The 26,196-nt window shown below is 48.0% G+C and overlaps 2 protein-coding genes across 16 annotated transcripts in view; one reads left to right on the forward strand and one right to left on the reverse strand.

Annotated features, from left to right (window-relative positions):
• The window catches only part of ankrd13b (ankyrin repeat domain 13B), a 118,796-nt gene extending 96,656 nt beyond the window's left edge, over positions 1-22,140 (reverse strand). For both annotated transcript variants that reach the window (XM_033046309.1, XM_033046308.1), the window contains exon 1: positions 21,916-22,140. In XM_033046309.1, coding sequence (XP_032902200.1) covers positions 21,916-22,014 — 99 coding nt within the window. In that variant the 5' untranslated portion in view covers positions 22,015-22,140. The remainder of the gene's footprint in view (positions 1-21,915) is intronic.
• A 750-nt stretch (positions 22,141-22,890) lies between these two features.
• Positions 22,891-26,196, forward strand: part of git1 (GIT ArfGAP 1) — a 154,415-nt gene continuing 151,109 nt past the window's right edge. For 12 of the 14 annotated variants that reach the window (XM_033046291.1, XM_033046292.1, XM_033046294.1 and 9 more), the window contains exon 1: positions 22,891-23,035. In XM_033046291.1, coding sequence (XP_032902182.1) covers positions 22,984-23,035 — 52 coding nt within the window. In that variant the 5' untranslated portion in view covers positions 22,891-22,983. The remainder of the gene's footprint in view (positions 23,036-26,196) is intronic. The other 2 variants (XM_033046305.1, XM_033046307.1) reach the window with 1 other exon arrangement.

The raw sequence follows: 26,196 nt of genomic DNA on the forward strand, positions 1-26,196 counted from the left end.
TGAACGTCCAGGAGCGAAAAAGACTACAAAATGTTGTGACCACTGCCCAGTCCATCACCGGCTTTGACCTCCCCACCGTCGAAGGGATCTATCGTAGTCGCTGCCTCAAAAATCATCAAGGACCCACAACATCCTGGCGGGGTGGAAGATTGCAACCTTCACGTGGTCCGCCCTGTTTCGACTAATGCAATCAACTCGACGTGCACAAACGGAAGATCAAATAGAACAAGTTGTCCAACAACTTTAGGCTGTGCACGCCACACAAAAGGTGAAGAAGACCATCCTGGCCACACACTTATCTCACCACTGCCATCAGGAAGAAAGTACAGGAGCCTGAAAACTGTAACGTCCAGGTTCAGGAACAGCTTCTTCCCCACAGCCATCAGGCTATTAAACACATCGAATAAGCTATGAGCTCCGAACTGCAAAAGACTATATTATTATTTGTTATTTGCACTATATTTGTTATTTATTGAACTTTTTCTTTTTTTTCCCCGTTATATACAATGTTTACATATTGACATATTGTGTTGTGCTGCAGCAAGTGAGAATTCCATTGTCCTGTCCGGGACATATGACAATAAAATACTCTTGACCCTTGACTCTTCGGTCACTGTAATTTCTCAGCCCCTGCATCTGTAACCACCATTATTACCCAGGCCACTCTCTGATCAAACATCTACTATCACATTCGGTCCCAAAGCAACTATCCCTTTCCTCTGAGATAGACACAGAGTGCTGGAGTAACTCAGCGGGTCAGGCAGCATCTGTGGAGAACATGGATAGGTGACGTTTCAGGTGGGGACATTTCTTCAGATAGGAAGCAGCATCTGCATCTCTTTATTTCCACATTGTAGATCCCCAGATAGCCAGCAAGGGACCAATGGAAACCATGACTCAAACATGGCCATGTTGACTCTCACGTCATTGCCTGATGGGATAAACAAGCTCCTCAACAATATCCACCTGGGGTTTCCTTTTGTGAATTCCAACCCCCCAGATTCCAGGCCCTCTGTGGCCAGAGCCTTGTTTACAGAGACTCATTCTCATGGATCTGGATCAGCGCTGTTTGACATTTGTTCAGATTTAATTTGGTAAACTAGTTGAGATTAAATATTAATGTGAGGGGGGAAAAGATTGAATGGGAATCTGAGGGGTAACAGTGGGTGGTGGGTGTATGGAATGAGCTGCCAGAGGAGGGACATACTTGAGGCTGGGGCGATCATAACATCTCAGAAACATTTGGACAGGAACATTCAGGTGATTGAATTATAGGTTATTCCCCACTCCCACCTCTGTCTTTCAGCCTGAGGAAGGGTCTCGACCTGAAGCGTCACCTAATCCTTCTCTCCGGGGATGCTGCCTGACCCGCTGAGGAGGTAGTTGGTGCAGGTACTATAACAAATGTGAAGGACATTTGGACAGGTGGGTGGATGGGAGAGGTGTGGGGGATGTGGGCAGGTGGGACAGGTGGGGATGGGGTATCTTGGTCAGCACAGGCAAGTTGGGCCGAAGGGCCTGTTTACACACTGTATGACTGCGATTTTGATTACATGGATAAGGCAGGTTTAGAGGGATATGGGCCAAACGCAGGCAGGTGGGGCGAGTGTAGATGGGACATGTTGGTCGGTACGGGCAAGTTGGGCCGAAGGGCCAGTGTCCACACTGTATCACTCTATGATTCATGTAGATGGGACATGTTGGCCGGCATGGACTAGATGGGCCCAATGGCCTGTTTCCACACTGTATCACTCTGTGACTAGTGTAGATGGAGCATGTTGGTCGGCATGAACTAGATGGGCCGAAGGGCCAGTTTCCACGCTGTATCACTCTGTGACTACTTGTGTCTACGTAATGTTATTCATCAGACAAAGTGTTATCGATGGGGCTCGTGGGAATAAGTTTGGCCTTTGGGACCTAACGTTACGATGCATGATCAAACGATGGCAATATCCCACAGTAACAACTACTCATCCACTTGGTAAATTACTAAACAATCTTCCCCCAAGTCCCTGCAGCTTGTTTGACTGCTGTAAATTTAGTATTGATTTGAACTACAGTGCATTATGTGTATGGTCAAGGAACTGCAGATGCTGGTTTACAAAAAATGGCACAAAGTGCTGGAGTAACTCATTGCGTCAGGCGTCAGGCATCTCTGGAGAAAACGTGAGCAATAGGATCTGCAGATAGTCGTTTATACCTCAGACTGAAGAAGGGTCTCGACCCGAAACGTCACCCATTCCTTCTCTCCACAGATGCTGCCTGACCCGCTGAGTTACTCTAGCTTTTTGTGTCTATCTTTGGTTTAGTTTAAGAAGGAACTGCAGATGCTGGAAAAATCAAAAGTAGACAAAAAATGCTGGAGGAACTCAACGGGTGAGGCAGCATCTATGGAGAAAAGGAGTAGGGTCTGAAGAAGGGTCTCGACCCGAAACGTCACTTACTCCTTTTCTCCATAGACGCTGCCTCACCCGTTGAGTTTCTCCAGCATTTTTTGTCTACTTTAGTTCAGTTTAGTTTAGAGATACAGTGCAGAAACAGGCCCTTCGGCCCACCGAGTCCGTGCCGACCAGCGATCCCCGCACACGAACACTATCCTACACGCACCAGGGACAATTTACACACATACACCAAGCCAATTAACCTACAAACCTGCACGTCTTTGGAGTGTGGGAGGAAACCAGAGCACCCGGAGAAAACCCACGCAGGTCATGGGGAGAACGTACAAACTCCGTACAGACAGCGCCCGTAGTCAGGATGGAACCCGGGTCTCTGGCGCTGTGAGGCAGCAGCTCTACCCGCTGCACCACCGTGCCGCCCATAATCTGAGCCTTGGTTGGTCTCCATTCACTGACAGCTCTGTCACTATTTGCCAAAGGCAGCTTTGTACACAGAGAACTATGCACTAAATCAATGTCTTTCCAACTTATCAACAGCTCCGTGTGTAGACAATGAACAATGATACTAGGATGATTCTAAAGACCAGCTAATGCATTCTCCTTGTTTGTTATCCTCCCAGCTCCATTCAGCAGAATGTGAAAAAATCCTCTCATTACTTTCCCAACCAGTGTGAATCATACTTTAATAACATCGCTGCAAATAGAATTTCATAAGTTCATAAGCTCTAGGAGCAGACTTAGGCCATTCGGCCCATCAAGTCTATTCCGCCATTCAATCGTTGCTGATCTATCTCTCCCTTCTAACCCCATTCTCCTGCCTTCTCCCCATAACCTCTGACACCCATTTTGACCCCGTGACTTAAGGGGCCTGTCCCACTTACGCGATCTTTGCCAGCACCCGTCATGGTCGCGGCAGGTCGCCAAAAATGTTCAACATGTTGAAAATCCAGCGGTGACCAGAAAAAGGCACGGCTCTTTGGGCCACTACTCACCACCAAACAGGTGTCACCCCGCGACTCGCCCTGGCTACAGCATGGAAACAGGCCCTTCAGCCCAACTCACCCTTGACAACCAAGATGCCCCATCTAAGCTAGCCCATTTGCCAGAGTTTGGCCCATATCCCAGTTACCAATTCCTGATAATGTACCTGTCTAAATGTCTTTCTAATTTCCGCTATTGTACTTGCCTCCATTACCTCCTCTGGCAGCTCTTTCCATACACCCACAACCCTCTGTGGGAAAAAGTTGCCCCTCAGGATTACTATTAAATCTTTCCCCCCTCACCTTAAATGAATGAATGAATCGGTTTATTGGCCAAGTATTCACATACAAGGGATTTGCCTTGGTGCTCCGCCCACAAGTGACAACATGACTTACTGTGACAGTTAGGAATGACACATAAAACATTAAACATTAAACAATAAAACATAAAACATTAAAACATTAAACCTATGTCCTCTGGTTCTCGATTCCCCTACTCTGGAGAAGAAGGCTGTGCATCTACCCGATCTATTCCCCTCATGAGTTTATACACTATAAGATCACCCCTCATCCTCCTGCGCTCCAAGGAATCGAGTCCGAGTCTGTGGAACCTCTCCCTCTAGCTCAGAACCTCGAGTCCTGACAACATTGTCGTAAAGCTTCTCTGCACCCTTTCCAGATTGATGGTATGTGTTCCATAGAACAGTGACCAAACTGAGCAAATACTCCCAGTGCGGCCTCACCACATCTTGTATAACTGTACAGCAAAGAAAAGATCCTTTGCTTCCAAATCTACAAAGCCCTCAATGGGCTTGCCCCCACCTGCATTAAAAGTCTGCTTACCCACCACACCGCCTCCAGGTCCCTCAGATCGGACTTGGGGCTGCTGAACATCCCGCAGTCTAGGCATAAGCTCAGGGGCGACGGGCCTTTGCGGTTGCAGCTCCTAGACTGTGGAACAGCATCCCTCTTCCCATCAGAACTGCCCCCTCCATCGACTCCTTTAAGTCGAGTCTTAAAACTCATCTTTACTCCCAAGCCTTTCTTGACGTCCTCTGAGCGAGGGCTATATGTATGTAGTGATGTTTGTATTTAATCTATAAACCACAGCTGTATGTTATACTATTCTTATACCAATGTAAAGCACTTTGGCCAACAAGAGTTTTTTAAATGTGTTATAGAAATAAAAGTGACTTGACTTGACTTGACAATTTGATCCCACTGCTCGGTTTATGATAAATTCTTGTGCAATTTGAAGTCACGCTCCTTCTATGATGAAGATTCATTACTCCTAATTAAACAGCACATATTGTATGATTTTATTTTCATCACAGTTTCAACTCACTCAGGTAGAGTTGCTGCCTCACAGCGCCAGAGACCCGGGTTCGATCCTGACTACTACGGGTGCTGTCTGGACAGAGTTTGTACGTTCCCTCCGGGTGCTCCAGATTCCTCCCACACTCCAAAGACATACAGGTTTGTAGGTTAATTGGCTTTGGTATCATTGTAAATTGCGCCTGGTGTGTAGGATAGTGTAAGTGTGGGCGTATCGCTGGTCGGCGTGGACTCGGGAAGCTGAAAGGCATATTTCCGCGCTGTATCTCTAAACTAAACTAAACTAAATTAAATGTGTAGGAAGGAACTGCAGATGCTGGTTTAAACTGAAGATGGACACAAAACGCTGGAGTAACTCAGCGGGACAGGCAGCATCTCTGGAGAGTTTCAGGTGAGTCTCATTGTCTGTAACTTATTCTCACCTAGCCCACAACTAACAATGGCCTGTTTCATTTATCATTGTTACATTTTTGGATATCTTCCATTCATTTGTTCTATCTCTACCTCACCATCTATATCTCTCATTTCCCTCTCCCCCGACTCTCAGTCTGAAGACGGGTCTCGACCAGAAACGTCGCATATTCCTTTCAAACTAAACTAAACTCACACATATCCATCTTATTCGCTCATTTTAGAAATGTCGCCCATCCTGGGATTTATTAAATGTACATGAACCAAGTCTTTAATCAGATGACAGGCACAGGCACAGACAGGTGTGTCAGAGAGTGATACAGTGTAGAAACTCATCCCATCCCACCCAAACCACACACTCCCCAAGTACCTCCCCCTGCAACCGCTGGAGATGCAACACCTGTCCCTATACCTCCTCCCTCGACTCTGTCCAGGGACCAAGACAGTCCTTTCAGGTGAGGCATGGTATCCAATTTTGTATAACTAACCTCCAAACATCCCTTCCATTTTTGCCTCCTTTCTTCCTCGTGTCCCTCCTGGATGCTAACCCATATCTCCCCTTTCCCTCCCCCATCCCCTTCCACCAAAATTCAATCCCCGGCTTCATAATGTGTACCACTTTTATCCTTATCTCCGTTTCTCACACATTTTATCTTTTTATCTCTTGCCTTTGTTCAACCATCTGCCAATCCTTGTTAGACCTCATTTGGACTACGCAGTTGCAGCATGGGACCCATACACAAATAAAAACATTTCTTCCATCGAACGTGTCCAAAGACAGGCAGCTCGATTTGTTACTAACACCTATGAGAGAGAAGCGAGTGTCACCAAACTTCTGAATTCTCTGGGGTGGAACCCTCTCCAAGACAGACGTGAAGCTCACCGTTTGACCTGTTTTTACAAAATGTTAAATGGTCAGCTCGACATAGACTACAAGACCTACACCAAACCCAAACCAATTAGGAGCAGACGAGGGCATTCGATCCAATTTGTGATCCCAGCTACAAAGACAGATGTATACAGCAATTCGTTCTTCCCCCGCACAATTAAAGCATGGAATAATCTCCACCCAACTATAGTTACCCAACCAGATGCAACTAAATTTAAAGTAGCTCTTTCTTCCCAATAACCCTTTCTGGTTTAAGCCCTCCCTTCACCACCTCCAGTTTAAATTCCATTTGGAATATTTTGGAGGACCAAGAAACCAAGAACCAAGGTTCACTTGCACCTCCTCCAACTGTATCTGTTGTTCAAAATGTGGACTCTTATACATTGGCGAGACCAAACGCAGACTGGGCGATCGTTTCACAGAACACCTTCGCTCAGCCCGCCTCAACCAACCTGATCTCCCGGTTGCTAAACAATTGAATTCTCCTTCCCATTCCTACACAGACCTTTCTGTCTTAAGTCAAAGAGTGATACAGCATGGAAACAGGCCCTTCGGCCCAACTTGCCCATAGCGGCCAACATGCCCCATCAACACTAATCCCACCTATTCATGTTTAGCCCATATCCCTCTAAACCTGTCCTATCCATGTACCTGTCTAACTGTTTCTGAAATGTTGGGATAGTCCCAGCCTCAACGACCCCCTCTGTGCATGGAGCCCGCCCTTGATGAAACAACTCTCTATGTGCGCTGCCCCTGTTTTAACCGTGGTCCTGGGCCACTCCGTTACAAATCCTCCCTCACACACCCCAGAGCTCCAAAAGCAGCACACCCATAACAATCCAGACTTGGCACCAATCACACGAGTAGGTTCCAAATGGAAAGCATCAAATCATTTTTATAAACCCTTTTTATATTCTCATGGAAAAATATTGCAAAACAGTGGTCTTTGGAAGCCACTAAGACCGCTCCCTCCGCAACTCCCTCGTCAATTCTTCCCTTCCCTCCCGTACCACCCCCTCCCCGGGCACTTTCCGTTGCAACCGCAAGAAATGCAACACCTGTCCCTTCACCTCCCCCCTCGACTCCATTCAAGGACCCAAGCAGTTTTTCCAGGTGCGACAAAGGTTCACCTGTATCTCCTCCAACCTCATCTACTGCATCCGCTGCTCTAGATGTCAGCTGATTTACATCGGGGAGACTAAGCGGTTGGGCGATCGTTTCGCCGAACACCTCCGCTCAGTCCGCAATAACCTACCTGAACTCCCAGTGGCTCAGCACTTCAACTCCCCCTCCCATTCCCAATCCAACCTCTCTATCCTGGGTCTCCTCCATTGCCAGAGTGAGCAACACCGGAAATTGGAGAAACAGCACCTCATATTCCGCCTGGGTTGCTTACGTCCGGATGGCATGAACGTTGAATTCTCCCAGTTTTGCTAGCCCTTGCTGTCTCCTCCCCTTCCTTAACCCTCGAGCTGTCTCCTCCCATCCCCCCGCCCTCGGGCTCCTCCTCCTCCCTTTTTCCTTCCTTCTCCCCCCCACCCCCCATCAGCCTGAAGAAGGGTTTCGGCCCGAAACGTCGCCTATTTCCTTCGCTCCATAGATGCTGAGTTTCTCCAGCATTTTTGTGTACCTTCGATCTTCCAGCATCTGCAGTTCCTTCTTGAACACGACTTTGGAAGCTTGTTCAAGAATACAACATCCATCAAGATTTAAGATATATTTTCAAAAATATGAAAGCTTTGCTCCTGTTGTTTAATAAATCCCAACTATGTGAGACTTGTTAGCCCCCTGTGTACGAATGATATTGTGTTTCATTCAGTTTTGCTAAATGATTGCTGACAAGTTGTTTACGGATCTCGTGAGTTGCGATGGTCATAGGTGACGAGGCTAATTGTTTCAGGAAATGTGGAAGATGCTGGAGGTCTGGCCAGGGTGGGTCTGCCAAGGATGTCCCACCCATGGGGGAAGTTAGGACAAAGGCTCGGTCTTTTACAAAGAGAGCTTTGCCATTTAAGGCACGGATGATACAAAACATTTTCTTGCAGAGGTCGTGAGTCTTTACAACTCCCCTCCTCAAACTACAGTGGGAACAGATGACTATGGAGCAGCCGAGTTGCTGCCTCACAGCGCCAGAGACCCGGGTTCCATCCTGACTACGGAGTTTGTACGTTCTCCACGTGACCTGCGTGGGTTTTCTCCGGGTGCTCCGGTTTCCTCCCACACGCCAAAGACAACTATTGCTCCCGATGTTGGGGAAGTCCAGGACAAGGGGTCACAGCTTAAGGATAAGGGGGAAATCCTTTAAAACCGAGATGAGAAGAACTTTTTTCACACAGAGAGTGGTGAATCTCTGGAACTCCCTGCCACAGAGGGTAGTCGAGGCCAGTTCATTGGCTATATTTAAGAGGGAGTTAGATGTGGCCCTTGTGGCTAAGGGGATCAGAGGGTATGGAGAGAAGGCAGGTACGGGATACTGAGTTGGATGATCAGCCATGATCATATTGAATGGCGGTGCAGGCTCGAAGGGCAGAATGGCCTACTCCTGCACCTAATCTCTATGTTTCTATGTAGGTTAATTGGCTTCGGTAAAAATTGTAAGCTGCCCCTAGTGTCTGTGGGATTGTGCTAGTGTACGGGGTGATCGCTGGTCGGCATGGTCTCGATGGGCCGAAGGGCCCGTTTCCGTGCCGTATCTCTAAAGTCTTTGAATGTTGTTAAGGCAGAGGTGGTGAAATATTATCACAGCAAAGGGTGAAATATTATCAATGGCAGAGGGGCAGTACCACGGTGGGAGTACACTCAGAACAGACATGATCTTATTCAATAGTGGAGCAGGTCAAGGGGCCAAATGGCTTCTAATTCACATGTTCACATATTTGTGTATACATTCTTAGATTATTTGCAGAATTCTTTGGCGTCAAGAGTCATGGACCAGAGAACAAGCCGATTGGCCCAACTCGCCCAAGCGGACCGAGGTGCCCCATCTAAACTAGTCCCATTGCCCAATGCACCAAGTGCAGCCCTTACGACATCTACATTTGTAGCTTCTTCACTCAGTTCCCTAACGGATTATCAAACTGGGATTTTGAGACTTTAGATGCCAATAGAAATCAGTAAGATCATTTGGAATCATCACCCTAAAGTAACGGTGTCTCTGAACAGATACATGGAGATATCTGACGTACAAAGAGATTTGTAATCTTGAATCCGTGGATTGTCACCTTGTCGTGGTGGAGAAGCTTGTGTGGACCTGAGATCCTGAGAGCGACGCCGTCTGGAGCTATACTCCTGGTAGGGCCACCCATGGCGGTAAGGTCGAGGGGGAGGTCTCTGACAAAGAGCAATCCAACCAAGACCTCAACGGTGGAACAGGCGGAGGACGATGGCTGACCTTAGCGTCACAACGGCTGGGAAGGCGGATGAGGCTGCGGCAGAAAAGGGTCTCCGGTCGTCTTGGACTCCATGCCACTGGATCCTGACCCAGATCTGTCAAGGACCGTGGGGTGGCTGCCTGTGCACCAGTCTCCCCACGTTAAACAAAGTCACGCACTGGTGTCCTCCAACCCTGGAGACACCCATGGTCAGACATGACCGAAGGGGGCCTAAGAAGAATCTCTTCTCCTTCCTGCCGATATTCCTCTTGGTCTTCCAGAGTGCTATGTTTACATATCTGTGGTGCTGCTGCAAGTAGGAATGTCATTCTTCCACTGTGGACACATAACAATAAAACACTCTCGACTCTAGATATCTGAAGGGCCTTTCCCACTTTGTGATTTTTTCAGCGACTGCGAACGTCAGCGACTAACGCCCTAAACACCGTCAAGTTGTACGACACACCGCGCCACCGTCACGTCAAGCTGTACAACACACCGCGTCACCGTCACGTCAAGCTACGACACGCCACGCCACCGTCACGTCAAGTTGTACGACACACCGCGCCACCGTCACGTCAAGTTGTATGACACACCACGCCACCGTCACGTCAAGTTGTACGACACACCACGCCACCGTCACGTCAAGCTACGACACACCACACCACCGTCACGTCAAGCTACGACACTGTGCGTCACCGTCACGTCAAGTTGTACGACACACCACACCACCGTCACGTCAAGTTGTACGACACACCACGCCACCGTCACGTCAAGCTACGGCACTGTGCATCACCCGCCTTCACGACACAAGCGGGTGACACCGAAGTGTAATAATCACTGGGAATGAACATCTACAATAAATCTAAAGACCAAGAACTTTTTAATGGACAAGTCGGTGCTTTATATACCCGCGTCACCGGGCATCACCCACGGGACAGCGTACGTCAGCGTGCGATGGGGCGCGCAACCTGATGAGACACCCAGATGTCGCTTGAAGACTTTGAACATTCCAAAATCCAGGGGCGGCAGAGAGACACCGCGCGTCACTACGTGTGTCACTACATGCGTCACTACACGTGTCACTACGTGTGTCACTACATGTGTCACTACACGCGTCACTACACGTGTCACTACACGTGTCACTACATGCGTCACTACATGTGTCACTACACGCGTCACTACACGCGTCACTACGTGTGTCACTACACGTGTCACTACGTGTGTCACTACATGCGTCACTACACGTGTCACTACATGTGTCACTCGACGTGTCACTACATGTGTCACTACATGTGTCACTACATGCGTCACTACATGTGTCACTACACGTGTCACTACATGCGTCACTACATGCGTCACTACGTGTGTCACTACACGTGTCACTACATGTGTCACTACATGTGTCACTACATGTGTCACTACATGTGTCACTACATGTGTCACTACATGTGTCACTACATGTGTCACTACACGTGTCACTACATGTGTCACTACATGTGTCACTACATGTGTCACTACATGTGTCACTACATGCGTCACCACACGCATCTGCCCGTGACACGCCTCGCCACGCCGCAACAACCTCTTTTCAGGCTGTCGCCGAAAATGTGGCCCAAGTGGGACGGGCCCTTGAATGTCAACATGTTGAACATTTTCGGCCACCTGCTGCGACTATGACGGGTGCCGGCAGTCGCTGAAACAATCGCGTAAGTGGGACAGGCCCTTAACACACTGTCACGTGTAAACACTCATCACAATCCCAACGTGACATTATTACATCTGCAAGTTCCCAATAACACAGCTAATTCACTGCAGCAACAGATCACATGATTGACACCGCCAAAACCTTGCTTTATTGGATATCAAAATTACACACTTGGGCTGGCACGGTGGTGCAGCGGGTAGAGTTGCTGCCTCACAGCACCAGAGACCCCGGGTTCCATCCCGACTACGGGTGCTGTCTGTGTGGAGTTTGTACGTTCCCCCCGTGACCGCGTGGAATTTCTCCGGGTGCTCCGGTTTCCTCCTACAAGAATCAATGACCTACAAAGATTTGAGTAATGGCGTCTGGCACTTCAGTTACAGAAAGAACTGCAGATGCTGGAAAAATCGAAGGGGGACAAAAATGCTGGAGAAACTCAGCATGTGAGGCAGCATCTATGGAGTGAAGGAATAGGTGACGTTTCTCCAGCATTTTTGTCAACCTACAAAGATTTGCAGGTTTGTAGGTTAATTGGCTTTGATAAAAATTGTAGATTGCCCCTGGTGTGTAAGATAGTGTTAATGTTCGGGCCAATCGCTGGTCAACATGGACCCGGTGGGCCGAAGGGCCTGTTCCCACACTGTATCTGTAAACTAAATCAAACTAACATCGGACTAGAGGTCATAGCCTCAGAATAAAATTACCCATCTTTAGAAAGGAGATGAGGAGGAATTTGTTTGGTCAGGGGGTGGTGAATCTGTGGAATTCTTTGCCACAGAAGGCTGTGGAGGCCAAGTCAATGGATATTTATAAGGCAGAGATAGATAGATTCTTGATTAGTACGGGTGTCAGGGGTTATGGGGAGAAGGCAGGAGAATGGGGTTGAGAGGGAGAGATAGATCAGCCATCATTGAATGGCGGAATAGACTTGATGGGCCGAATGGCCTAATGCTGCTCCTAGACCTTATGGACTAATGAACTAAACATTTTTAGGACAAAATAAATGTGCTTAATTGTAAATATCTTTGGTTCTTTCTCCCCATATCATTTAGTTTAGTTTAGTTTACAGACAGCACCCGTAGTCAGGATGGAACCTGGGTCTCTGGTGCTGGGATGTTCTGTAATAGGGTCGCCAACTTTCTCACTCACAAATATGGGACAAAATAAGGGACAAATTCCCCACAGCAATTCGTTGACCGACTCGACCGCAGCTGGGTGAATGATGAGTTGGCCCGGGTGCTGGAATTCATTGCCCCAGGAGGCTGTGGAGGCCAAGTCAATGGATATTTTTAAGGCAGAGAGTTAGGAGGGAGAGATAGACCAGCCATGATTGAATGGCGTAGACGGGGCGAATGGCCTCATTCTGCTCCCATCACTTCTGATCTTATGCAGGGCCTGATGGTTGTTGGGCAGAAGGGCCTGAGCGTTGGATCTGATTGCTGTTATTCCCAGCGCTGAGCTGGGTCAGGTCCGAGCAGGACATTACGATGCTAAGCACATCTGTGTCGGTCGGCCCTGCTATTTACTCCGCCTGTTTCTTCACCCCATTCCCTGCAGAGCTCTCGTGATTGTGATTTATTTTCCCCCTAAAGCAGCACCAGGTGTGGGATCGGGCAGGGCAGGGTCAAATCAGAAGCATTTATATGAGCGCTGAGGAGCTGAGGAAAGACATACAAGTGGTACAGAAGTCACCAACTCAGCTGGGAGACTCCTCCTGACCTGTGACCCGTGACCCAGCTTCACCTGTCCCCATGCACCAGGGGTAGACTGTCTGAAGAAGGGTCTCGGCCCAAAACGTCACCTACTCCATGTGCTCCACAGATGCTGCCTGACCCAGTGGGCAGGTGGGACGTGCAGCTGGGACATGCTGGCTGTCTGGGCAAGTTGGGCCGAAGGGCCTGTTTCCACACTGTATCTCGAAACAGCTTCTTCCCAACAACTGTCAGGCTGTTGAACAAGACACAGCACTAACCTCGGCAACCGTGATCTTCTCCAGACTGCATCTTTGATTGCACAACAGACTTAGGCTAAGCACTATTATGGTCACCTAGTTAAACAGGCCCTTTCTGCCCGCGCCGACCAGCGATGCCCGCACATTAACACTATCCTATACCCTCTAGGGACATTTTTTGTTTACAATTTTACCCAGCCAATTAACCTACAAACCTGTACGTCTTTGGAGTGTGGGAGGAAACCGAAGATCTCGGAGAAAACCCACGCAGGTCACGGGGAGAACGTACAAACTCCGTACAGACAGCGCCCGTAGTCGGGATGGAACCCGGGTCTCCGGCGCTGCAAGCGCTGTAAAGCAGCAACTCTACCGCTGCTCCACCGTGCTGCCCTATAATTAATAACCTAGTATTATAGTTATTAATATATTGTATTATTGGTCATTATATATTTATCTGTGTGGTCTTGGGTTAAGCTGCAGCGAGTAAGAGTGTTATTGTTCCAGTGTTGGTTTATATTACAATGAAACATTGGACATCTTTAATGTAATCAGCCCACATCTTGTCCAAAAGGCTGAATGTCCGTTCAGTATTCATTGAGAAACACCTGGTACATAGCCCGTGAGTGCCTGTGTGGAACAAGCTGCTGGAGGAAGAGGCAGAGATAGACAAATTCTTGATTAGAACGGGTGTCAAGGGTTATGGGGAGAAGGCAGGAAAATGGGTTTAGGAGGCAGAGATCCGCCATGATCGAATGGCTGAGTAGACTCGATGGGCCGAATGGCCTAGTTCTACTCCTATAACTTGTGAACTTGTGAGCCAAGTACAATAACACATTTTAGTTTAGGTTTGAGATGCAACATGGAAACAGGCCCTTCGGCCCACCGAGTCCATGCAGACCATCGATCACCTGTTCACACACGTTCTATGTTATCCCACTTTCTCATCCACTCCCTACACACTTGGGGCAATTTACAAAGGGCCAATTAACCTACAAACCCGCTCGTCTTTGGGATGTGGGAGGAAACCCATCAGGTCACAGGGAGAACGTGCAAACTCCGTACAGACAGCACCCGAGGTTAGGATGGAACCCTGGTCTCTGGCCCTGTGAGGCAGCAACTCTACCGCTGCACCACCGTGCCAACCTTTGGACAGATATGTGGATGGGAAAAGTTATGGGTCAAATGCAGGTAGGTAGGACTAGCCTAGATGGGTAACCTGGCTGGTATGGGCATTGGTTGGGACCTAAGGGCCAGTTTCTCTGTTGTATGACCCCATGCCCCATATTGACTGATTGCATTTCAGTCCTGAGCATGAGTTATGTCTTTATTTAAATATATCTTTGATACCAATATGCGGGTGACAATTTTCAATCTTTCTCTCTTTGTCATTTCCTTCATTTTGCCCAAATATCCTGACTACTGGTGCTGTCTGTACGGAGTTTGTACGTTTTCCCAGTGACCTGCGTAGGTTTTCTCCGGGTGCTCCAGTTTCCTCCCACATCCCAAAGACGTACAGATTCGTAGGTTAAATGGCTTGGTGTAAGTATAATTTGTCCCTAGTGTGTGTAGGATAGTGTCAGTGTGCGGGGATCGCTGGTCGGCGTGGACTTGATGGGCCGAAGGGCCTGTTTCCACACTGTATTTCTAAACTAAACTAAAGGTGGAGAAATTTATTATGGTCCTGACCTGCCATCTACTTCATTGGAGACCCTCGGACTATCTTTAAGCAGACTTCATCTTGCACTACACATTCTGCCCTTTATCCTGCACCTGTACACTGTGGACGGCTCGATTGTAATCATGTCTAGTCTTTCCACTGACTGGTTAGCACGCAAGCCAACACTTTGCCCTGTACCTCGGTACATGTGACAATGAACTAAACTAAAGTGAAGGTAGACAAAAATGCTGAAGAAACTCAGCGGGTGAGGCAACATCTATGGAGCGAAGGAATAGGTCTCGACCCGAAATGTCACCTATTCCTTCGCTCCATAGATGCTGCCTCACCCGCTGAGTTTCTGCAGCATTTTTGTCTACCTTCGATTTTTCCAGCATCTGTAGTTCTTTCTGTAACTGAAGTGACAGACGCCATTACTTGGACTGATGCTACATTTGAGTAAAAAGGTTTGAGCCAATTGACCAGGTGCAGGAACCCTCTGGCATTTTAATGGCGAGATAGATTTTTGATTATGGTTTTTCCCCATTTGATGTGTTCTCTGGCCTCCTGGTTTTGCGTGAGATTCTAATATCTGTGGGGAATATGAGCGGGTAAGATTGATTGCAAAAAAAATAACCTCATTAGGTTTCTATACGAGGACAAAAATCCAATCTCAGACAGTGACTGGCCGATGTATTACAATCCGAAACTGAGATGAGATGATTCTTGTTGTAGTTGAGACCATCTATTATCTTCAGGAAACAAACACAGGAGATACAAATAATATCATTTCATCTTCTGTGACAATGCTCAAGGATAAAGGAACCCCTTCATAACCCTTGCTTTCTCTCTCTCTACCTCCCTCCCCATCCAAGTTCTCCAACTAATTTGACTGACCTCCTGATTAAATGTTATCTTTGGACACCTCGTTGTCACCTTCCCCTCAGCTAACATTGATCTGTTCTACATTCTCCTTGACCTTCATCCCCTTTGATCTCTCGTTTTCACACCTTACCCTTCTATCTCTCTCTGTGTCTCCCCTGACTGAGTCTGAAGAAGGGTCTCGACTGTAAACATCACTCATTCCTTCTATCCAGAGATGCTGCCTGTCTGGCACCGCTGGTCGGCGCAGATTCGTTGCCATTTCCACGCTGTATCTCTAAACTAAACTAAACTAATGAATGTAAGCAGAAAGATCTTTTAAGCTGCTCTTTAATAAATGAATGAAATGTAAATATGAGAGAGATCCAGAATAAGTACTTATGTTTTTTACATGTTGCGTCTTTTCTACGTACGAACCAAGTTGTAACGGGCAACATTAATTCAGGGGTTTTCGTCAGTTTAACTAGCTTGTCAATTGGAATTTGTAAATAATGCACAGTGCCCTCCATAATGTTTGGGACAAAGACCCATCATTTATTTATTTGCCTCTGTACTCCACAATTTGACATTTGTAATAGAAAAAAATCACATGTGGTTAAAGTGCACATCGTCAGATTTTAATAAAGGCCATTTTTATACATTTTGGTTTCACCATGTAGAAATTACAGCAGTGTTTTTTCGGATTTTTACTAGTTTTAAAATGTGCGAACTGCCGTTGGCGGGCTGGAGTTCCCCTCCTCCCCATGAGTGGGGGAGAGTATTGTGGCCTCATTACCATTTTTTTCCCGAAATGGTTGAGTTTTTGGCGCTGTTTTTAAAATTTCAAGGATTAATAACTTCGGAAATATAGGTTGGAATGCGACGGGAAGATGTTTATCGCCACCACGGGGAAAATGTGAGTAGGGTGTGTGGAAATGGGAAAGCTGTGGCATAGCCTTTGGAAGAAGATAGGAAAACCAGTTTGACACATTGTCGGCACAAACACAAACAATAGGAAGACTTTTAGTATTATAGAGGTAGGAGCAGAATTAGGCCATTCAGTCCATCGTCTACTCCGCCATTCACTCATGGCTGATTTATCTCTCCCTCCTGACTCCATTCTCCCACCTTTTCCCCATAACCCCTGACAGGATATTGTCCTTCGTTTTTCACCACCCAACCAGAGCCTTGAATCATCGGCCTAACAGACTAGGGCATCAGATTCTCAACGTGGACTGCAGAGATCTAAGTTGGCTGCTCCACTTCACATCCTTTATATCAGCAATAGTTTGTCAGCAACACTCAGTCAGACCTTATGGATGAATTATCTATTTCAATAAATACATTTATTTATTCCAATAAATTTATTCTGCGCTTCAGGTTCTCAAAATCAGGATGCAGTTAAAGAACGGTCGCAATGCCTTCAATTGTAACAAGTGGCGGCACGGTGGTGCAGCGGGTAGAGCTGCTGCCTTACAGCGCCAGAGACCCGGGTTCCATCCTGACTACGGGTGCTGTCTGTACGGAGTTTGCACGTTCTCCCTGCCACTGCGTGGGTTTTCTCCGGGTGCCCTCACACTCAGTTCAGTTTAGTTTATTGTCACGTATGCCGAGGTGCACCCGAAAAGCTTTTGTTGCGTGCTAACACAAGTGGGCCGAAGGGCCTGTTCCGCTCCTTATCTCTAAACTGAAATAGAGTCATACATCATGGAAACAGAATGTAGTAGGGCCAGGTCATAGACAATAGACAATAGGTGCAGGAGGAGGCCATTTGGCCCTTCGAGCCAGCACCGCCATTCAATGTTATCAGGTTATCTGCATATCCATACTGGCACGAGGTTGTGCATGGCAGATCGCTGATATATAGACTTCACGACCTCCGCAATTCACTGTTGCACCCAACACCACAGCCCCGCCCGACTCGGACCTGTCCCGCAAAGAGCGGGTTGCCCTGAACCAGCTCCGTACAGGGGTCAGCCGGTTCAACGCCAACATGCATCACTGGGGGGCTGCCTGTGTTCACCAGCAGCCTGCGTGTGTGGGGCAGACCAGCAGACAGCGCAGCAGCACGTCATTTCCGACTGGCGCTGTCCTCCGCCCTCCGCCCTCCTGGTGGAGGGGTAGACCTCACAGCCCTCGACAACAGCACATTGAACTGGCTACAGTGCCTGGAGGCCGTTACATAACCTCTGCTGCCTCAGACGCAAGAAGAAGAGGATGTTTGGCCCAACTTGCCCATCCCGCCCAACATGCCCCATCTACGCTAGTCCCACTCACCCACATTTGGCCCGCATCCCTTTTAAACCTTTCCTATCCGTGTACCAGTCCAAGTATCTTTTTAATGTTGTTATTGTACCTGCCTCAACTACATCCTCTGGCTGCTCGTTCCAGAAACATGGTAAGGACGATGGAGTTAAAAAAGAAACAAATGAAACCCAATGATTTTCTTTAATGTCTGAGAATCAATTTGCTGCAATCTCAAATGGCGGGAGCGCTGATGCATAAAATGAATTGGAACTCAATGTCAACTCCAACCAGAAAAATCATCTGAAAAAACAAAATAACATTCCTGCAGTTGGATTTAACTGTTTAAAATGTACACAGGCAGCAAAATCCATCTATGGACCAACCAACAAATTAGATGTACAATTATTTTAAAGATGTGGTAAAGAAGGGTTTTGGTACAGTGGCCTTCATCAGTCTGGGTTTTCAGTAGAGAAGTAGCGATGTTATGTTATACAAAATGCTGGAGGAACTCAATGGGTCAGACAGCATCTCTGGGGGAAAAGAATAGGTGACTTTTCTAAATGTCACCCATTCCTTCTCTCCAGAGATGCTGCCTGTCCACCGAGTTACTCCAGCATTTCGTGTCTATCTTCGGTGTAAACCAGCATCTGCAGTTCCTTCCTACACAGATTAGTTTCACTGTCCTGATTAATTTTACTGATTGTCACCTTCCCCTCAGCCAACTATGATCTATTCCATGCTTCCTTGAACAGCGACAGCATTGATCTGTCATTTTCACACCTTATCTTTCCATATCACTAGTTTCCCTCTCCCGTGACTCTCGGTCTAAAGAAGGGTCTCGACCCGAAACATCACCCATTCCTTCTCTCCAGAGATGCTGCCTGTCCCGCTGAGTTACTCCAGCGTTTTGTGTCGATCTTGTGTTTAATGTTACCACTGCTCGCCCGCTTTCCAGAGTTGATTTTGACTCTTGTCTTCAGCATTCAACGCCGAGATCAGTTTAATAAGCAAGACAACATCTTGAAAATAAGCTGCCTGCGTGTCTCCTGTTTACGGCCATTGACACTATGTGTGCTACATCCAGTACACAAACTGTTTAAGAAAGAACTGCAGAGGAGGCCCAGGCCAGAAAGGTCAGATTGGGAATGGGACGGGGAGTTGAAGTGCTGAGCCACCGGGAGATCAGGTTGGTTAAGACGGACCGAGCGGAGGTGTTCAGAGAAACGATCGCCGGGCCTGCGCTTGGTCTCGCCGATGTAGAGAAGCTGACAGAAGAAACCCTCCAACATTTTTGCCACCTCCAACGGGATCCCACTACTGGCCACATCTTCCCATCTCCACCCCTTTCTGCTTTCCGCAGAGACTGTTCCCTCCGAAACTCCCTGGTCAAACCTCCCTTCCCACCCAAACCACCCCCTCCCCGGGTACTTTCCCCTTCAACCGCAGGAGATGCAACACCTGTCCCTTTACCTCCCCCCTCGACTCCATCCAAGGACCCCGACAGTCTTTCCAGGTGAGGCAGAGGTTCACTTGCACCTCCTCCAACCTCATCTATTGTATCCGCTGTTCCAGGTGTCAACTTCTCTACATCGGCGAGACCATGTGCAACACCTCCACTCAGTCCATCTTAACCTACCTGATCTCCCGGTGACTCAGCACTTCAACTCCCCCTCCTATTCCCACACTGACCTTTCTGTCCTGGGCCTCCTCCACTGTCAGAGTGAGGCCCAGCGCAAATTGGAGGAACAGCACCTCATATTTCGCTTGGGTAGTTTACACCCCAGCGGTATAAACATTGACTTCTCTAATTTCGGATAGCCCTTGCTTTCCCCCTCTCTCCATCCCCTTCCCAGTTCTCCCACTAGCCTTACTGTCTACGTCTACATTCTATCTTTGTCCCGCCCTGACATCAGTCTGAAGAAGGGTCTCGACCCGAAACATCACCCATTCCTTCTCTCCAGAGATGCTGCTTCACCCGCTGAGTTACTCCAGCATTTTGTGTCTACCTTAGAACACGAACCGGTTCCACAAACTCGATACATCTATTATAATGTATTTCATTTGCTCAGAATTACTTTTAAATGAAACCAGTTCATAATGTATCCAAACAAATAGCAGCGAGCTGGCGTTTCATCCGAGCCGTATCGAGGGGGGATGTGTTGTTCGGGGTATCATCTATCAGAAGCTGCTGAATGCAGCACTCGGCGCCCGCTGCTGATTATCCATTGAAATAGCAGTAAAAATAGAGCGTTATTGATATGTTTCATTTAATGCATTGTCCATGATTTTTCTCTGCACATCGCAGGCGGGTGTAGGCGGGTCCGGTGCACGCTTGCATTGATGGCGGCGGGAGTGGATGGCTAGGGGAGTTTCAGCTCGGGAGGAGAGTGGGAGACGGAGAATACAACACTACATTACAACGCAGGCGCGCTGTAATGTGTGCAACGAGCTCTTTAAACCGTGCAGGGTGCCGGAACCGCAGCTGCCCCCCCCCCCCCCCCCCCCCCCCTCCCCCACACACAGACAGATACACACACACAGATACACACACACATATACACACACACTCACAGACACACACATATACACACACTCACAGACACACACAGATACACACACACACACAGATACACACTCACACACTCACAGACACACACCCACAGATACACACAGACACAGACACACATACACACTGACACACTCACAGACACACAGACACACACACTCACAGACACACACACACAGGCAAACACACTCACAGACACACACACACAGACAAACACACACACACACACACTGACACACACCCACACACACACTGACACACACCCACACACACGCACACACACAGACACTCACAGACACACACAGCCACACACACTGACACACACACACTCACAGACACACACGCACACACACTCACAGACACACACACAGAGGCACAGACACACACTCACAGACACAGACACACAGACACGCACACGCACACGCACACACACACTCACAGACACACACACACTCACAGACACACACACTCACAGACACACACGCAGAGGCACACACACACACTGACACACCCACACCCACAGATACACACACACAGAGGCACACACACACAGATACACACACACACACACACAGAGGCACACACACACTGACACACCCACACAGATACACACACACAGAGGCACACACACACACACAGATACACACACACGCACACACACACAGGCCTCCTCCCCCCCCCTCCTTGTGGTTAATGTATCAAATGTCCATTGCAACCACTGTCTGTCACGGCAAAGATTGCAAAAAATGCTAACATTTTCGCTTCTAACCAAAATGCCCAAGTCAAACGGATGCCAAAATATTAAATATTATTTTCAGAAAGGCTAATATTCTGTGTCTCTGGACAGTTTAAACTCCGGTCTTTGCAAGAATTATTACATGTTATACATATCATGTTGTATACAAACCAGGCTCACTTGATGTGATCTTATTTTTAATTTAGTTACACTTTGTGGAAAGCCATTGTTTCACTTCCACCAACCATAATTGATCAAAACAGCATTTTTGTTGCATTATCCAACGGTGGGTGACAACTTGTTCTACTGGGGCGATTTCAAAAATTTCAAACCATGTCGGAATTATGGAGAATAACTGGTGTAGCATAATTAACGGGAATATTTCAGTAGTTTACATAATTATGTTAATACTACACATCACATTCTATACATGATGGTTACTCAGAATGTCCCGTTTTCACACAACATAGTCAGTGGGAAATTGTCACCGCAGATTTCGTTTTTAAAACACCAGAGAAATTTCAGGTGAAAGGTACAATGGAACCGCCGCCTTCACGTTTTTATACTGACAAACAAAGCCTAACCCAATGAAAGAATCAGTCCATTATACGGCGCATGAAGCTGATGCACGAAAACAGACATTGCCACCACTCGAAATCTTTGCGATTTTAACATAGAAAGGCCATGCAATCTTCATCCTCGCACGATTTAATTACCCGATCTAGAATTACATACCGACTTGATGACTGTCACTGCATTTAGACAATTGTGCTTGCAATGCACCACCCAACACACACACACATCACCCACCTGCTTGGTGCTAAGTTCCTTTTCCAGTTCCTTGTATTTATTATACCAAACCAAATAATGCAACGGATATCTCTCTGCCACCCTTCTCGTAGAAATCATTCTGATAGCATTCTTCTTTTTCCAAATATCGCACAAACTACCTTTGCAGTAGCCAGTCAAAGCCCTGGCAACAGGCTCCAGTGCCTCTATTGCACGGCAATTGAACGATAGGAAGCGCTGTAATTCCTGCTTCCACTCTGCCAGAGAGAGGAAGTGGGAGAAAAATCGAAGGGCGAGGAGTTACCAAGTCGCCGCGGGGGAAAGTTTACATTTTGCAAAGATGCACCGAGCACAGATTATTACCAACGTCAGCTGAATCATCTAGTATAAACATTTAAAATTGAACATGTCGTCTTGTGCATTCAATGTGATTATCCCAACAATGGGAGATACATATGCATGTGTTTTGTTTTGACACCAGCCCTGTTACCTACAATATTGGACGTGCACGGCCGTAAACCCTCCTGGGAGCTGTAGTTCATTCGCTATCTTTGCAATAATTGTGGAAAATTTGTATTTGAAATAAGCTGCAGCTTGTAAATCGATTGCTTGTGATGATTTCTGCTTTGGGGCATTGGTTTGAGGGAGATACGTTTTGCATCCTGCAGCTCGTCCTCGGTGTGGGACTACAACTCCCGGCAGCCAGTGCGGTGGGCGGGCCCAGCCGCCTCAACCAAACTTGCCCACCGGCAGCCGATTGGTCGTCGGTGACGTAATCCGCGGCGGCGATTGGGCGGCGGCGCTGTCCGTCGGGATGACGCGCGTGGGAATCCCGGCAGCAGGTTGGGTTGCGCGGGGGCGGGCTGTCGTCATTTCCGGGGGATGGGGGTGGGGGGGGGAGGGAGAGGGACCCGCGCTCAGCTCCGCTCCGATCCACACTCGCCCGGCGGCGGCGGCGGCAACACGGCAGCGGCAACACGGCAGCGCCCGGCGGCGACAGCGGCCTCACCGGCCTCACGGCTCACGCTCCCGCCACAGCTGTAAATAAATAAATAAATAAAGGCCCGGCGGCCGAGGCGGGTGGGAGCCATGTCCCGAAAGCTGCGGCCTAACGAGGTGTGCGCCGACTGCAGCGCTTCAGGTAAATGGGGGGGGTAGAGGGTGTGTGTGTGGGGGTAGAGGCACCAGTTGTGAGGGTGTGTGTGAGGGTGTGTGTGAGGGTAGAGGCACCAGTTGTGAGGGTGTGTGTGAGGGGGGGGGGGGGGTGTGTGTGTGAGGGGGGTGTGTGTGTGAGGGGGTGGGGGTAGAGGCACCAGTTGTGAGGGTGTGTGTGAGGGTGTGTGTGAGGGTAGAGGCACCAGTTGTGAGGGTGAGGGTGTGTGTGGGGGGGGGGGTGAGGGTGTGTGGGGGGTGAGGGTGTGTGTGGGGGTAGAGGCACCAGTTGTGAGGGTGTGTGTGAGGGGGGGGGTGTGTGTGTGAGGGGGGTGTGTGTGTGAGGGGGTGAGGGTAGAGGCACCAGTTGTGAGGGTGTGTGTGAGGGGGTGAGGGTAGAGGCACCAGTTGTGAGGGTGTGTGTGAGGGGGGGGTGTGTGTGGGGGGGTGAGGGTGTGTGTGAGGGGATGTGTGTGTGAGGGGGGGTGTGTGAGGGGGTGAGGGTAGAGGCACCAGTTGTGAGGGTGTGTGTGTGAGGGGGGGGTGTGTGTGTGAGGGGGTGTGTGTGAGGGGGTGTGTGTGTGAGGGGGTGAGGGTAGAGGCACCAGTTGTGAGGGGGTGAGGGTAGAGGCACCAGTTGTGAGTGTGTGTGTGTGTGAGGGGGTGAGGGTGGAGGCACCAGTTGTGAGGGTGTGTGTGGGGGGGGGGTGAGGCACCAGGTGTGAGGGGGTAATGTGTGTGTGGGTGGGGTGTGGGTAAAGGTGGAGGATGGGGGTGTGTGAGGGTAGGGAGTGAGGTAGGGAGGGTGGGGTTGAGGGTGGATGGGTGGACGAGGGGTGACTGAGGGACGAGGTGGTTGTGTGAGGAATTGGGGCTGAGGGTTGTGTGAAGGTTGAGAGATGGGTGGAGTAGGGGGTGAGGAGGGTAAGGGTGGAGGATGGGGGTGAGGGTGGGGTGAGAGTCTGGGTTGAGGGTGTGAGGGGTGAGTTTGAGGGATGGTGTGGCTGTGCAAGGGTGAGAGATGGGGCAGGGTGATGTGGGTTGAGGGGGTTAGGGTGAGGTACAGGTGGTGAGGTGAGGGTAAGGGTGGAGGTCGGGGCAGGGAGGAGGATTGGGGGGAGGGGAGTGAGAAGGTGAGTGTTGGGGACCCGAAACATCACCCATCCTTACTCTCCAGAGATGCTGCGCCGGCACTTTGTGCCAATCTTTGGTATAAACCGGCGTTTGCCATCCTTTGTCTTGTGATTTTTTAAAGTGACCTGGTTGTAAAGTGAGTTGGAAACGTCAAGTTGGTGACTGTTGTCGCAAGGCTGAGCCACACTAGAATTGGTGTACTACTCTGTTAGATTACCCCAGCAATCATACTCACAAGAATACTGTTTAAGAAAGAACTGCAGATGCTGGAAAAAAAGAAGGTAGACAAAAAAGCTGGAGAAACTCAGCAGGTAAGGCTGCATCTATGGAGCGAAGGAATAGACGACGTTTCGGGTATGAAGAAGGGTCTCGACCCTCGCCTATTCCTTCGCTCCATACATGCTGCCTCACCAGTTTTTTTTGTCCACACACAAGAATACTGTGATCATTTATGATCCTTGCTCTTATGTACACGAGACCTGTGATTGTCCATGTCACAGCTGTTTGTGCAAGAAATCTGGTCATTTGTGATCCTTACTCATGTGTGCAAGAAATCCGACATTGACACGGAGTTGCCCCACAGCGAACATTCACTTATGATTATTCATTGCCATTCAATTTATAGATTCAAACTGCATTTTATGAACCCAGACTGTCAGTTTTGTTATTTTGTTTGAAGTGCAGTTTGTTTTAAATGGTTTCCCAAAGAACTGCAGATGCTGGAAACTTGAGCAAAACACAAAGTACTGGAGGAACCTGGTTGATCAGTCTGAAGAAGGGCCCTGGCCTGAAATGTCATCTGTCCATTGCCTCCACAGATGCTGCCTGACCTGCTGATATCCCCCAACATTGTGCGTTTTGGTCAAGTGTTTTATTTTGCCATGTTTGTTTGATTATGCTTACAGTTGAGGCATAAGTGCTAGTTGGTCATTTCAGCTATGTTGTAGTTTGTCTGATCAAATCTGTATAAATGTCATTTACCTCTAGATATAAACTTGTCATCAGGTGATGCTACTTCAATTTCAACTGAAAGTTGCTGATGGATTTTATACATAATTTTAATTTGACATTCTTAACTAATTTTGATTTTTTTTTACTTGGTTAAAAAACTCACATTGCTATACTTGTGAAAGTGGATACTTTTTAAATTTGAATGTGGTGGATGAAGGAAGTCAGCACCTACATTTTGTACGATGGCTCTTGTGTTTGGCATTCCCTCATTGTTTATGCACTGTCGTGAGGGAATGATTTATGGTAAACATTGCAAATATTCCCACTCAAGATGTTGCTAAAATGATTGATTTAGAGTGTGATAGATGCAATTGTTCAACCCAAACCTCAGAGAAAGTTGTAGAATAAAGTCACAGTGCGGAAACTGTCCCTTCAGTCCGACTTGTCTGTACTAACCAAGATGTCACATCTGAGCAAGTCAATCTGAAGAAGGGTCTCAACCTGAAACGTCACCCATTCCTTCTCTCCAGAGGTGTTGCTTCTCCCACTGAGTTACTTCAGCTTTTTGTGTCTTTCTGTTTAAACCATCATCTGCAGTTCCTTCGTACACCAAGTCTAGAGTGTTTTGTTGTCATATGTCTGAGATAGAACAATGAAATTTTTACCTGCAGCAGCACAACAGAATATGGAAACATAGTACACTGCAAACAATATAATATATGAGAAAAAAAGGTCTGTGTGAATATAAAACACACATATGTACACATAAAAAACAAACAATAACAGTGCAATAATAACAGCAATAGCCTATGTAGTTCAGTGCTTATTTGAGATTGTAGTGTTTAATAACCTAATGGCTGTGGGAAAGAAGCTGTTCCTGAACTGGGAAGTTAACTTACAAGCTCCTGTACCTTCTTTCCCATGGCAGGGGTGTAATGAGTGTGGCCAGGGTGGTGTGTGTCGCTGATGATGCTGGCTGCCTTTTTGAGGCAGCATCTCTGGTAAATCCCTTCAATGTGGGGAGCTCAGAACCCATGATGGACTGGGCAGTGTTCATTTACCCAT

The sequence above is a fragment of the Amblyraja radiata genome, chromosome 28 (genome assembly GCF_010909765.2).
Source record: "Amblyraja radiata isolate CabotCenter1 chromosome 28, sAmbRad1.1.pri, whole genome shotgun sequence".
NCBI lineage: Eukaryota > Metazoa > Chordata > Chondrichthyes > Rajiformes > Rajidae > Amblyraja > Amblyraja radiata.